At 59.5% G+C, this 14908-nt stretch overlaps 1 protein-coding gene across 1 annotated transcript in view; it reads right to left on the reverse strand.

Annotated features, from left to right (window-relative positions):
- Nucleotides 1–307: 307 nt before the first annotated feature.
- JDP2 (Jun dimerization protein 2) overlaps nt 308–14908 on the reverse strand; it is a 40425-nt gene continuing 25824 nt past the window's right edge. Inside the window, exons 3-4 of the mRNA XM_062181438.1 lie at nt 9091–9195; nt 308–1328 (exon numbers count right to left, since the gene is read on the reverse strand). Coding sequence (XP_062037422.1) covers nt 1143–1328; nt 9091–9195 — 291 coding nt within the window. The 3' untranslated portion in view covers nt 308–1142. The remainder of the gene's footprint in view (nt 1329–9090; nt 9196–14908) is intronic.

Below are 14908 nucleotides of genomic sequence, written 5' to 3' on the forward strand. Positions count from 1 at the left end.
AACGAGTCGGTGCAGGAGGTGAACTCGTCACTGCAGGCTCTGGGGCTCCTGGAGGTCACCTGGCACATCCCTGGAGGCACCCAGGAAACCTCTGCAAACCAAACGAATGGAGTAAAACATGGAGGCTGCAGGAGAACCTCTCTGAGCCTCAACTTGCGTGTCTGTAAAATGGGCACACACACCTACCTGGGAAGGCAGTGGTGAGAACTATGGGCCTACAGCAAGTGCTCCCTACCTGCCCTGACTCGGCACACCTTGCACCCCATCCCCCAGGCAGACACGTGAGGCGGCTGGGTAAGGAAGAGCAATGTTTACTGAGTACTATGAAGGCTCTGAAGGATGGAAACACACCCCACCCCCGCCCTGGCCACCCCGACACCCCGAGACTACAGTACTTAGGAGTTACACACAACGGCCATAACTGGTGGGTGTCTGTTCATAACAAACAAACCATAGCATATTTATACTGTATCACATCGAGTGATTATAGAAATCCATATATATATTGCTTGTATAAAATCTTTTTTTTGTAAAAAATATTAAAAAAAAAAAGAAAGTATAAAAAAAATGTGCATTTGGAAGCCCTACCAGGACAGCCAGTCTGTAAACATTCAGTGAGTATGTGCTTTGGAGGGGGCGCCCGCGCCGCCACGCCCACAGCAAACTCCAGCTGGGCCGGGAGGCTGCGGCCCCACGGCGGGGCTGGGGGCAGCTGGCTCACGGGTTCCCTCTGAGTTCCATCCTTGGCCGCATTTTGGTTGCAACTCCTGGCTGCTCGGAGGTCCCTCGGGTGGGTGTCCTGGAGGAGAGGCCGGCCACGGGCCCGAGGCTGCCCAGCTCGGGGGTCTCTGTGGCCCAGACCCCTCCGTCCTGCCTCCTCCGAGCGAGATTCCGGGCCGGGACAGCCCTGCCCGCGGGTCGACTTTGGTCTCAGCCCTTGGTGCCTCTGGGCTTCCTCAGCCCGCTTCTGCCCCCCGTGGAGCCGATCTGAGTGTCCCCAAAAAGCCCGACCGCTGCTGGCTTGCTGAGCCTCGTACGGGTTTCCATGCACCAAGCAAGGGCCCTCTGGGCCCCTTCCTCCTCTCTCCGAGTCTCTCCTCCTCCGCCGCCTCCGCCTCCGCCTCTCCTCGGCCCAGCCCAGGTCACTTCTTCTCCAGCTGCTCCAGCAGCGGGTGGCCGTCGGCCTCGGGGGTCTTGACGCTGTCGGTGCGGACGATGCAGGTGGGGCGGTGCCGGTTCAGCATGAGGATCAGCTGCTGCCGCTCCTGCTTCAGCTCCTCGATCTGCGTCTTCAGCTCCGCGTTCATGAGCTCCAGCCGCTCGGACTCCTGCGCGAACACAGACAGGCCGTGAGCCGGGGCGGGACGGCTCTGGGGACAGGCACCTTGGGCTGCAGGCAGGCCATGAGCCAGGGTGGGGACAGCTCTGGGGGACAGGCACCTTGGGCTGCAGGCAGGCCGTGAGCCGGGGCAGGACGGCTCTGGGGACAGGCACCTTGGGCTGCAGGCAGGCCGTGAGTCGGGGCGGGGCGGCTCTGGGGACAGGCACCTCGGGCTGCAGGCAGGCCGTGAGCCGGGGCGGGACGGCTCTGGGGACAGGCACCTTGGGCTGCCGCTTGCCTGCTTTCCCTCTGCCAGCTTCCCACTGGAGGGGGCACAGAGCCTGCCGCTGAGCCCCTGGGCCAGTGACCTCTGGTCGCAGAGCTCATCGCGCCTGAGACACCGGCCTGGGTCACAGCGGGAGGAGTCTAGGACCAGCCTCACTCATAGCCCACCTGCCCCTTCCCCCTCTCCCTGTACACCAGCTGCAGCCCCTCACTGTTGCTCTCATCTGCCGGATGCTCTGCTGCCCCAGGGCCCTTGCACAAGAAACAAAGGATGGGAAAAGGATGGGGGCCAAGGGGACCTAGGGCAGGTCCATGGGGGGTTGTGCGGTGACCCACAGAGGGCGGGCAGTGCGGTGGCAAGGTGCTGTGCCATGTGATAAATGCATGTCACGAGCCCATGATGCTTCAAACAGTCCCTTCTTACCCCCTGTACTCTACACGTCTGTCACCCAGACAGAGGCCACTTTGTCTTCCTGCTGGATTCAAAAGGAGGTTTCCAGCAGACCTCCAGTGAGGTCCCCGTGACCTTCCAGGCCGCCTGGAGAGGCCCTGGGGAAGGGCAGGGGTGTGGACGATGAGGGGTGGGGCCAGGCAGCGGGGGGAGGGGCTGTCAGCTCACAGCCAGGGGGTCACACAGGAAAAGTGCCAGAATGACTTTTCTTGGGCTGTGTCCCCAAGACACCTGGTTGAGAGCTGAAATGTACCCAGCAGCCAGCTCCGTTTTACCCTGTTGGCACTGTGTTGCCTCCCAGGGCACACTGGACAGCGTCTGTAGATATCTGGGCCGTGGAGCTCCCAGAGGGGAGGGCGCTAACCAGCATCGTGCAGGTCCAGGTGGAGGTGGATTTCACAGCCTACCAGCTCTGGACACCCGCCACGCAGCCACGCAGCCACGCACACAGAACCATCTAGTTCCGAGCCCAGCAGCGCAGACTGAGCAACCTCTGTCAGTCAGCAAGCAAGCCGCGGCTGCAGCTGTGAGGGCGACACCTGGGCGGCCACCTGCCTCTGCGCGTGCCGCCCCCTCCCCCGCCGCAGGCGGGGCGCAGGTGGTGCAGCCTCTCCCTGGGGTCTCAGCCAGGGGGGCTGCCTCCCTCAGGCCGGCCGAGCAGACTGGATTGTCCCTGTGCTCCTCTCTGTGGTGGCAGCGCGAGCTCGCGGGGAACTCAGAACTGCTGACACAGGCAGGCCTCATGGAGAGAACGGCCTCAGAGAAGGAAAAAATGCTTGGGGGAAAATATTAAAAACCAGCCATGGTGGTTTTTGGTTCCGCAGGCTGAGGCATGATGGGGAAGCGGGCGTGGCCCCCAGCCCTCAGAATGCCTGGAGCAGCCCTCTGTTGGGGGCCTGCAGAGACCCTGGGTTTCAGGCACCTGCTCACTGCACCAGGCCAGCTGCTGACCTTGGGAACGTCCTACAGACCCTCTGACCACCTGGGTCCCCCAGCTCCTTCAGGGCAACGCCCACACCGCTTAGCACCTGCTGTGTGCAACGAATGCTCTGGGGGACCCAAAGGCCAGGAGCCCCTCACCGGAAGAATTCCACACAGCAAGGCAGGGCTTCCTTCCTGGGTGACCCTGGGCCACCCAGGGTCCTGCAGAGAGCTCAAACTAGCGGGGTTTTTAGAAACTGGGTTGGCCATGGCTGGGATTTCAGCAGGGAGCGGTGCCTGAACAAGGTCACCGTCACAGGAGAGCTTGGAGGTGCTTACAAGGGAAAAAGCACCAGGCTCTGAGCACGGCTCCCTCTAGGGCACAGCAGGGCTGTGGCTCTGGGAGGAGCCTCCGTAACCTCGTTTGTGGGAAGCAGATGAGCCCACACGGTAAAAACACTTGGTAAACGGAAGGGTAACAGGGCGGAAGGAGTTTCTGCTTCAAACAGTGAGCAGAGAACCGAATGAAGAAGAAAGAGAGTCCAAAAGCAGCAGGTGTCGGTCCCCGCCTGGATTGCGGAGAACGGAGACAGGGCGAGAGCTGCTGGGGAGCCTGAGGGAACGACCCAAGGAGTGGGGCCTGGGAGGGGAGCTGTTCTGGCGTGCTGGGAAAAGCAAGGAAGAGTGTGTGTTGTTAAGAGCTGTTTATTTATTTGAAAGGCGGGGGCACGGAGAGATCTTCCATCTGCTGGTTCACTTCCTAAGTGGCTGTGACAGCCCAGGCTGGGCTAGAACAAAGCCAGGAGCCTGGGACTCCATCCAGGCCTCCCACGCAGGTGGCACAGACCCAAGCACTTGGGCCGTCTTCCGCTGCCTTCCCGGATGCATGAACAGGGGGCTGGATTGGAAGTGGAACAGCCGGGACTCAGACTGGTGCCGCAAGCAGCCACTTAACTCACCGAGCCACAGCACCGGCCTCAGAAGTCTAGGAGGCTAAATTGGACATGCCCAGGGAAGCGCCCAACACACGGAAAGCAATGGTCCTGCCCACAACCCATGCTGGAGTGCCTGCTTGGACTCCCAGTTCCTCTGCTTCTGATCCAGTTTCCTGCCAACATGCGCCCTGGGAGGCAGCGGGTGACGGTGAAGTACTTGGGTCCCTGCCACCCATGTGGGAGACCGAAATTGAGTTTGGCTCCTGACTTCGGCCTGGCTTAGCCCTGGCTGTTGTGGGCATTTGGGGAGTGAACCAGCAGATAGAAGGTCTCTGCCTTTCTCTTTCTCTCTCTCTACCCGCCCTCCGCCTTCCAAATAAAATGAAAATAAATAAGTAAAAATAAAAACTAAAACAAAATCAGTAGTCCCGCACTTGGACCCATCTCCTGGAGCTACTGTAGGTCAGACTGACCCTAAGGGGGACACGGGCATCACACAGGGGCTGAGTGAGGAGTGGGGCAATGTGCCTGTCACAGTCACCACAGGGACGCCACGTGTGCTGGCTTTAAAGTGTTAGCGCGTACCAGGGAACATACTGGACTCCAACTGCCTGGCTCAGCACAGAAATGCACTGCTTCCTAATTTCATCCCCGGCCATGTACTCAAGAGCTGCTGACTTATTTATGCCCAAGCACTTGGGGCATCCCCCACTGCTCTCCCGGGCCACAGCAGAGAGCTGGCCTGGAAGAGGAGCAACCGGGACAGAATCTGGCGCCCCGACCGGGACTAGAACCCGGTGTGCCGGCGCCGCAAGGCGGAGGATTAGCCTAGTGAGCCGCGGCACCAGCCAGGAAGAATCTTTTTAAAAACAGGATTGTAAGTGTGGTTTGTGGCTTCTCAGCAGCAGTGCCTGCTCTCGTCTCCTAATTATGCAGGAGCGGGGCTAGAATCTTCCACAGGGTCAGTACGAAGCGAGGAGCTCTGGCTGCAGTTCTGTGGACTGCTTTGCCCTCTGGTCGATGTGTATCGCCCTGGAGTAAGTGAAACCACTGTCTGTGCTGTCAGAGCAGAATTAGTGCGGCCTCCTGCTGCAGTCAGCAAAGGCAGTGGGCAAAACACGCCAGGCGAGGGGCTGGGTGTCCTGGCTTCTCCTCCTGGTTATGTGACCTCAGCCAAGGCACTGTGCTCCCTGAGAATACGCTGACTCGCCCAGGGCACTTGCAGCATTACATTTTTCGGAAGCTATTAAAAATCAAGCATCACCCCCAGGCACATACGACAGAGGCAGGTGTCTGGCCAAGTGGTTGAGTCACGGCCTGGGATGCCCGCATCCCATACTGAGTCCCTGGGTTTGAGTCCCAGTTCTGCTCCTGATCCAGTTTCCTGCTTATGCACACCCTGGGAGGCAGCAGGTGTTGGCCCACATACTGGAGTCCCTGCCACCCATGTAAACAGACCTGGATGGGGTTTGGGCTCCCAGCATCTGGCCTGGTCCAGCCCCATCTGTTGTGGGCATTTGGGAAGTGAACCAGTAGATGGAAGATCTCTCCTTCTCTCTCTGTCTTCCAAATAACTAAATATTTTAAAACTGCAGAGTTGCACGAACTCTGTGTAAGAGTTGGGGAGCAGCCTTCTGAGCTTCACAGATCTGCCTGGGGTAAAGTTCTAGCCCTGCTGTGTGCCTGCTCTGCTGCTACCAACAAGTCTGCCAATGTCTCTGAGTCTGGGCAGAGAGTACGGGAAGCCCTGGGGCCTGTCCCCAACTCAGCCACCATGTGACCCTGTGCAAAGCTGCAAGCCTTCGGGACAACGGCCAGGCAAGGGGGCTGCCTTGCCTCCTCCAGAGTGCCTGAGACTGTCGCAGAGAGAGTGGCCCCCAACAGGGGTGGGCACCGTGGGAGTGGGAGATGCATCACCGCACCCAGAACCCAGGAGCCTGTGTTAGGCACACTGCCGTGTGACAGTCAGCGAGGTAGAAGGGACGGACACAGGGGCACACGGGAAAGGTGCTCAGGCAGCCCCAGGCCCTGCAGGGCAAGACCCCGACCCATCCAATGCCTGGCTCCTGCGCTGGGCTGCAGCCAAGTGCCCAGGGGTCATGGGCTCGAGAGCCTCTCTCACACACCCATACTTTAACAATTTATGGAAAATAGAATTAAAAAGTCACTTTATTTTGGTGCAAACTATTTTTTAAACTATGGGGCTGGTGTTACGCCTCAGGGAGTTAAGCTACTGCCTGTGATGTCAGCACCCTGTAACAGAGCGCTGGTTCACGCTCCGGCTGCTCTGCTCCCAATCCAGCTTCCTGCTAATGGCCTGGGGAGGCGGCAGAAGATGCCTCAAGGACTTGGGCCCCAGCCACTCGTGTGTGAGACCAAGATGGAGTTCCTGGTTCCTGGCTTTGGTCTGGGCCAGACCTGGCTTTTGCAGACATTTGGGGAGTGAAACAGCAGATAGAAGATCTCTCTGTGTCTTTCTCTGTTTCTCTCTGTTTCTCTCTCTCTCTCTCTCTCTCTGATGCTCTGCCTTTCAAATAAATTTACAATTCAAAAAAAATTATGCATGAAGAGTTTGTAAAGTTTCATGGAAAATGTATATTATGAAAAAAACTACGCATGGATTTCAGATTTTTGCACCAAAGTAAACTCACCTTATAATTCCATTTTTCCCATGAACTTCTTCAAGTGCCCTTCTATATCCCTTTGTACTTCTGAGTCTTGTATTTTACTCATTAAAAAGTAAATCACAGGACAACCCCCAGGCCAGCAGGCACTGCCTGCACAGCCACCTGCACACCTGCGTGGGTGCCTAAACCTCACACCCGCCTCTGCTCCCAAGGCCGGGGGAGCAGGGGAGTGGAGAGGAGTATGGGGTTGGGGCACGACCAGGCTGGGGACCAGACACTGCGGCCCCTGTCTCCTTCTCAGCCCTGAGCTCACACGGTCTCTTGGCCCTGCTGGCTGCTTCCTCTTGTCACTGGGACAACACTACACTCGGCCCGCTGGGTCCCCGTGGCCCCAGTCCACGGCTAGAGGGAGCCTTTGTGGGTGAGCCTCTCTCCTCTGGAACACCTGCATGGCTCCCTATGGCCACACAATCCATCATCCTGGTCAGGATGCTCACCAGGGTGAAACAGGCGCTGTGGGTGGTTAGGCAGAGGGTAGGGCAGGCTTTCGCACAGCTGTTAAGCCACCGTTTGGGACACCCGTATCCCAAACCAGAGTGCCTGGGATGGAGATCTAGTTCCGCTCCTAGCTCCAGCCTCCTGCTAACATGGACCCTGGGAGGCAGCAGCTACTGAGTGGCTCAAGGGCTTGGGTCCCTGCCACCCACAGTGGGAAATGTGGATGGAGCTCCCGGTTCCTGGCTTCAGCCAGGCGCAGCCATGGCTGTTGGAGGCACTGGCGGAGAGAGCCAGTGGGTGGGAAGCCTCTCTCTTCCAAATAAAGTAAGTAAAAATTTATAATGGTCATGAGGCCAGGACAACAGGCCTACACTGGGATTGTCCCAGGTCACCCAGCCTAGAGGATCACCCTTCATAGCAAGGGTCTGGTCCACTCAGCTCTGTGAACTCCGCCCACACGGCCATTCCCTTCAAACATCCGTGTGCTGCTCCTGGTCACCCAACACCCAAGGCCTTCCTCTCACTAGCTCCTCTCCTCTTCCAAGTCTCCCAGGAAGCAGCGTCTCTCGGCCTCGACTGGGATGGTCCCCACGGTTCGTTCTGAGCTCGCTGCTCCTGTTCCTCGTTTCCCGTCTGCCATCCCGGCACACACGGCACCTGCCTGACCATCGCGCAGCAGGCACCGGCTAAACCCTTAATGGACAGACAGACGGGTTAGCAAATGCATGGATGACCCCCAGCCCACCCACTATAAACCGTGTGACCTTGGCCAAGGAACCTGACCTCTCTGAGCCATGGGTCAATCTCTGGAATGGGGAAAATCACTCTTTACCTCACAGGGATGCCACAGGGATTGAGACAGTGAAAGGTGGGCATGTGGCAGGGCCTCAGCAGGTGTTACTGGGACGGGGAGAGTGACAGGTGCCATTCCTGTGGTGTTGTTCACTGTGCTTGTGACCGTGTGCACTGGGGCACAGCGTGGCTCCACCTGGCTGACGAGCCCCTGGAGGCAGGGCGGCGTCTCCATCCCTACAGGCACTCAGTGCTGGAGGCCTTGTCTGAGAAACTTCTAGAAGACTTCCAGTCCAAGGCGGTACCACTGTCTTCCAATGGGGCTCCGGCTCTAAGGCTCTAACTCCTGCCTATCATAACCACTCCCCAGCCCTGGCTGCTCACAGGCCTCACGCTGCCTACACCTGTGACCCCAAAACAGCTCTCTGCTGGTTGCAAGCCTGTTGCCCGACACCCTTGTCCCCCAGCTCCCGGGGCGGGGGAGCCCGCCTGCTCCTCCTGTGTGTGTCCCCACAGTGCACCCAGCACAGCGCAGGACATTTAGGACATCCTCAGCCGGACTCACTGACTCAATGAATGTGCAGAGGAATGAAGGCATGAATGAGAGCCGTAACAGCCAAGTATTAAGAGCAATTGCTTTCAGGTGAGCCTGGGCTCGACTCTCAGTTCCACCACTTGGATGCTGAGAAAGGGGTAGGCTTCTTGGCCTCACTCTCCGTTCCCTGATCCGCAGAGACGCAACAGCGCACCTGCTGGTAGGAGGTGGCTATCACTCCAATTACTTGGGGTCGTATACAGGCAGCACTTGGCACGGCGCCCGACCTTACGGATGCTAGCAACTGTATTGCACACGGCGGAACAGCACGTGGTGTACCGTCACTGTGCTACGCTCACGTGGTCTGTCATCACTACTGCTGTTGAGTATGAACTGGTGGCTGGAGATAGGGAGACTGGCCCTGCTGAGTCCACTGCCCACAGATGCAGAGAGGTTACCAACACCTGGCTTCAGCCAAATCCTGCTAGGTGGACCCCAGCGGAGGGTGCCAGTCCTGGGCCACCGTCTGTCCTCAGTGGAGGGGAAGCCGGCTCCCCCCAACCGTCCAGGGGATGTGCGTGGGCGGAGGCTGCTGCAGGCTGCCCTTGGCTGTTACGGTTCCAGGAGGCGGGGGACGGCAGAGGGGCCCGGGCTGCTCGGGCAGCGCCAGCACACACACGCTGACTCCACGGGCGCCCGCGGACGCCTCCCGGGGCCCTGCTCACCCGCTGCAGGAACTCTGTGCGCTCCTTCTTCTTGTTCCGGCACCGGGCCGCCGCCACTTTGTTCTTCTCCCGGCGCCTTTTCCTCCGCTCCTCTTCCTCGTCTAGCTGTGGGGGCACAGAGCCACCGGTTAGGCACGAGGAGGCCCGCAGCACAGCCGACCTCCTGACCCACGTGCAGACGGAGGCGCGGTTCCCCCTGCCGAAGGGGGGCTGGAGGTGGGGGCACCAGACGCTCTGGGAGCAGGGGCCGGGGCTTGGCCGGGGAGTCGGGGGTCCACCCGCACTGTGCCCAGCCCCAGCGCTCTGGGCATGCCTTTCCAGGCCAGCGGCTCCCAGGCACTTCCTCTGCAAACGGCTTGGGGCCTAGGCCCAGGCTTCCCATCCGCCCCCACCTTTCCAGGCCCTGACTGCCTTCGCCCTCCCCTGGTCCCCTCGTCCCCTCGTCCCCTCGTCCCCTCGTCCCCTGCTCCTCTGCTCCGCCACACCCAGGAGTCCCCGCTTTGGCCCCTCCAGACACTCGGAGCCGTGAACACCGTCTTTGGGGGGCTAAACAGGCCCCCCAGTATCTTCACCTGCTCTCATCCAAGAGGTCTCTGTGCATCCTTTCCCAGGTCGTCCATGTGTGAGGGGGCTGGGGAGCCCCTGGGGCCCGCTGGGTCTGCAGGCTTGCTTCTCCCCCAGTTAGGGCCCACTCCAAGCATGATGTTGGGCTCGTCTGATGGGAAGCAGGACACTCAGTACCACCAACCCCTGACTTTGAACCCAAGCTGCAGTCACTGTTTCGTTAACAACAGCACGAGCCGCCTAGTTGACTAAACCCTTAAAATGCATGCCATTTACCCCTCACAATCAAAGCCATAGGAGGAAGTACTCCTAATTGTCCCATTTTACAGATGGTAAGACTGAAGCTACACAGTTCAATTTGCCCAAAGCCACTCAAGTAGTAAATGGCAGGGCCAGTTTTGGAACTCAGATTTCTTGAGCTTGAACCCTTCCTTGACCACTGACCCACACAGCGCCCCAGGAGAACTTGGCTTGGGTGCTCTTTGGGTCTGTTAAGACTAGAGGACACACGGGCCAGCCGGGCCGGGGCCAGCCGAGTCAGAGGCCACTGGAGTGGCTGCTGGAACGCCTTCGGCCTGCCAACTCTCTCACTTCCAAGCTGGCGACTCTGGCCGCCCAGGGCCTGGATCAAGGTCTCAGCTCCAAGGGCTACAGGCCAGGAAAATAAACAGCCGCCCTCCGAGCATTCTCCGAGGCTCTGGGAGCCCAGCCCCACGGCCCTGGGCACAGGCCCTGGCAGGGCGGCCTCTTCCTCCTTCCCCTCCAGCCCAGCCCCAGCCCCAGCCCACCTGCCGGCCCCTGGAGCAGCGCCTCGGCAGCAGCGCCCCACCCAAGCACCTCCCAGCCCCGTGGCCTCCTTTGAAACCGAACCAGAAGTGACAGGTCCTCTGGCTGACCTGCATGTGGGAAAATAGAAACCTGGCCGAGATAGATTCCGCCCAACCTCAGCCTCACCCCCAGCAGGGCCGGGTAACCGTGACGATGGGCCGAGGGCAGGAACTAGATGGAGGAAGCAGGCGGCCAGCGGCCAGCGGCGCAATCTCCCCTCGGCCGGAGGGTTTGCCCACAAACTGCCGAGGGGAGGAGGCACGAGCGCGCGCCTCCTAGCTGCAGCTCCCACCGGCACCTCTGCACGGGGGCCGCGCTGCTGGGCCAGCACACACGCAGGGGCTCGGCGTTGGGAGAGGTTAAACAGAGGCACTGGGCGGGGTGGACACCCAGAGCAGGGGCTCTCTGCCCCTCCATCCACTCTGCCCAGCCATGTCACTTCCCTGCCATTGCCTTCCTCCCCAAACATCTCACCAATCTCCAAACTATATCCCGATTTTCAAGGGTAAATCTCACCTCCTCTGGGAAGGCTCCCCAGATTAACTGCTACGGCACGGTAAGGATCTCTGTCACATCCCACCACACTCCTCAGCCTTTCCTGCTGCTCTGGAAGATGGGGGACCCGAGTTACCCCAGCGCCTGGCTCAGAGCACAGCACTTACTAAGGGCTCTGCAAGTACCCCCCCCCCCCCCCCATGAATGCCCGGAGTCAAGGACTCTGCAGAAAGATGCCCCAGGCCTGGGCTCTGTGGGTTCCAAGTGCCTTGGCCTTGTCACCCACGTTTGCGTCTGCAGAACCTCTCCTGGGCACCCTCGGCAGCCTTCTCTGCTGGGGACAGTCCCCGCCCTCTGCTGGAGGCCAGCAACACTGGGGCTCAGGCCCTGCCTCCCCCAGGAGCACAGCGGCTGGAGGCCGTCTAGGTCCAGGAAGGCAGACTCTGCCGGCTGTGGCAGGTCTGCACGAAACCCCCACAGGCCCCGCAAGAACACAAGGTGTGCATGGGCTAGAGCCCCTGTGCCCACCACAGCCACCACCAGCTTCCAAGCCCAGCCCTGGTCCTTCCTGCTCCCATGCCCCAGCGGGGCTGACATCTCCCAGGAAGGCGGGAGTGGCCCCAGGGCCCCACAGCCACACCCTCCCCAGCTCCTCCTGCTGCCGCTGCCGTCTCAGACCTGCCCAGAACAGCTGCAGAGGCCCCAGGAGAACCAAGCCAGGAGCTGAGCGGGGCCCTGAGCCTTCTGCCCCTCCCCACCCCCAGGTTTCAGCCCTGCCTGGGGCCATTTGGGGACTCTCCCCAAGCTCCTGCAGGTGCTGCTGTCACCCTCACACTGACGCTGCAGCCCCCTCCTTCCTGGCGCTGCCTGAATTCTCCAAAGCATTTGGCCCTGAGTGGGTGCTTTCCCCATACATGGCTCTGACATCTCGAACCGGAACTCAGAAGCAGGAAGGATGACTTTTTCCTGCAGGTGCAGTTGGAAGAACCAAGCTGTCTGGGGAGGAGCCAGCTTGGTGCTCAGTGCATTTAAAGAACCATGAGATTGGTGGGGGGATGAGTTTTCCCTGCTCTCAAACTTCATTCTTTTGGATCTGTCCTCCCTACCCCATTAAACTCCCAGGATGGCCCAAGGGCAAAGTCACCTGTGCCCTGGCCTTGAAGGAGAGACCTGGGGACCCTGCAACCAAGAGGGTTCTCACATTGAAGGACTTGTCCTGTGTCACCCCTACCCCTCCTCCAAGTCCTAGTACAGGAGCAGGGGGACCCCAGCCCATGGCCACAGCTGAATGGACAAGATATGAATGGCTGCCTTGAACTGGGCTAGTCACTGTCCTGAACTTTTTTTTTTTTTTTTAAGATTTATTCATTCATTTGTTTGAAAGGCAGACTGACAAAGAGAGAGATCTTCCACCCACCAGTTCATACCCCAAATGGACACAACGGCCAGGGCTGAGCCAAGCCGAAACCAGGAGCCTGGAACTCTGGATCTCCCACGTGGGCGGCAGGGACCTGAGCACTGGGGTTATCATCTGCTGCTTTCCCTTTTTATTATCTACGACTTTCCCTAGGGCCACCTTTCACTGCTTTTCCAGATGTTATTAGCAGGGAGCTGAGTGGGAAGTGGAGCAGCCGGAGGGAATCAAAGCCGAGCCCACATGGGATGCCACATTGCAGGCGGCAGCTTAACTCACGGCGCTACACGACCAGCCCCTGTCCTGACATTTGAAAGGGGACACAGAGATGGCCCAATGAGCATGCAGGGCTGGGGTTCACTCACACGTCCGGGCAGCACAAAGATGGGGCTGCTGACCTACAAAGATGTGCAGAGACCAGAGACCACGTGGCCGGAGAGAGACAAACTGACGTGCAGGAGGTAAATGCTTCTGGGGGTGGCTGGCACTGAGGCACGGCAGGTAAAACTGACACCTAGGGTGTCGGCATCCCATATGGGCGCCGGTTCGAGTCCTGGCTGCTCCACTTCTGATCCAGCTCTCTGCTAATGGGCCTGGGAAAGCAGTGGAAGATGGCTCAGATCCTTGGGCCCCTGTACCTACTTGGAGACCTGGAAGAAGCTTTTGGCTCTGGTTTGACTGCCTTTCAAATAAATAAATAAATCTTTTTTTTTTTTTTTTTGACAGGCAAAGTTAGACAGTGAGAGAGAGAGAGACAGAGAGAAAGATCTTCCTTCCGTTGGTTCACCCCCCCCCCCCCCAATGACTGCTGCGGCCGGCACACCGTGCTGATCCGAAGCCAGGAGCCAGGTGCTTCTCCTGATCTCCCATGCGGGTGCAGGGCCCAAGCACTTGGGCCATCCTCCACTGCACTCCCGGGCCACAGCAGAGAGCTGGACTGGAAGAGGAGCGACTGGGACAGAATCCAGCGCCCCGACTGGGACTAGAACCCAGGGTGCCGGCGCCACAGGTGGAGGATTAGCCTAGTGAGCCGTGGTGCTGGCCTAAATAAATCTTTAAATAAGTAAATAAATACACCTATAAAAAATGCTTCTGTCGGGTGCTAGGCCAGGCCCACCCCTTCCTCCCGAATGCGCGCAGGGAAGACTGGAGTCAGCTGTTGGACCTCAGCATGGCCACCTCCTGGACTCAGGGCCACCTCCCAGGGTCCCCTAAGACCGGCTGCAGGCAGCACACGGGCTGTGCGTGGTCCCTGCGGCACTCAAGACATGAGAAAAATGCACGGGAGAAGTCGCAGTCCTGACTCTTTGAGGTTACAGGCTGCGGTGGCTCAGGCCACACCCTCACATGCTTCGCCAGAGAGACAAAGAGGGAACAGGTGAGAGAGAGAAAGGCTGGGCCTGGGCCAGGTGGGGCAAGCAGGTGCCCAAGCTGCACATTTAAGGAGGGGTGCACGCTCTGGCTCATGCACATGCAGGGGCGGCAACTGAGACTGAGCGCCTCCTTAAATGTCGTGGTCCTGGGCACCTGGACTGCTCACCCTGGCCCAGGCCCTGAGAGAGAGAGAGCTCCACCCAGGCAGGCAGCGACACACAGAGCAGACAGCAAACCACACGGCGGAGACTAGGACAGGCAGAAGACGGCACAGGGAGAGAGCAGACAGGATGGACGAGCGGACAGTGGACAGGCAGGAAGTACACGCGGGGAAGAAACTCCGTGCTCCGGATTCCAGTCCCTGGGGTCCGCCGTGGGTACCCCTGGCTCTGGCCTGCACCTCCTCCTTTGGCCTGGAGGGAGCTTGAGGTTTCTGCCACCGAGGAGGCCAGGGACGCCCAGATTCCCCCCCGGCACAGTCAGGTGATGCCAGGAGATCACGGAGGGACAGGAGACGGTCCCCACGATCCAGGGGCAGGATCCTGCCCAGGAGCAATACCTGCTTCTAGAACCAGACACAGAAAGGCCTTTTGGCAGCAGCCAAAAGAAAGCAAACAGAGGCGGGTGACGTCAGTGCTACCAAACCCCTTGGCCTGGGGTCCCAGCAGGGAACAGGTGAGTCACCCACAGGAGTCCCTAAAGAGAGCTTAACAACAGGACCATGCAGAGGGGTGGGCAGAGCTTGGGGAACCCTGGACCAGCAACACCCCAGGCGTAGAGGGGCCCAGGCAGCAGTAATGACAGGAACAGTGGAGCCACCGCCTAGCCATGGGAGAGGGCACCACACAGGAGCTGTGATCCGGGGTTCAGGAGCACAGCCAGGGAGGACTGGCGACAGAGGATGAATACCCCCAATTCTTGCTGTCTCCTTGCCGGTGCTGCCCAGAAGCCAGAGTGCAAGGGATCCTGGGTAATGCAGTCCATGGAGCTAGGCAGAAGCAGGTAGAACAGGAATGAATCTGGTAGGCAAAGGAGGCGATCCCACACAGGGCTCTCTGTGACCCGCCCACAGGGCTGGCCTCACCCTGGGCTGACAGGTGGCCGGCAATGGCAGCAACACTGGGGCAAGGCCGGGGCCAGCAC

This window comes from Lepus europaeus, chromosome 22 (assembly GCF_033115175.1).
Source record: "Lepus europaeus isolate LE1 chromosome 22, mLepTim1.pri, whole genome shotgun sequence".
Taxonomy (NCBI): Eukaryota; Metazoa; Chordata; class Mammalia; order Lagomorpha; family Leporidae; genus Lepus; species Lepus europaeus.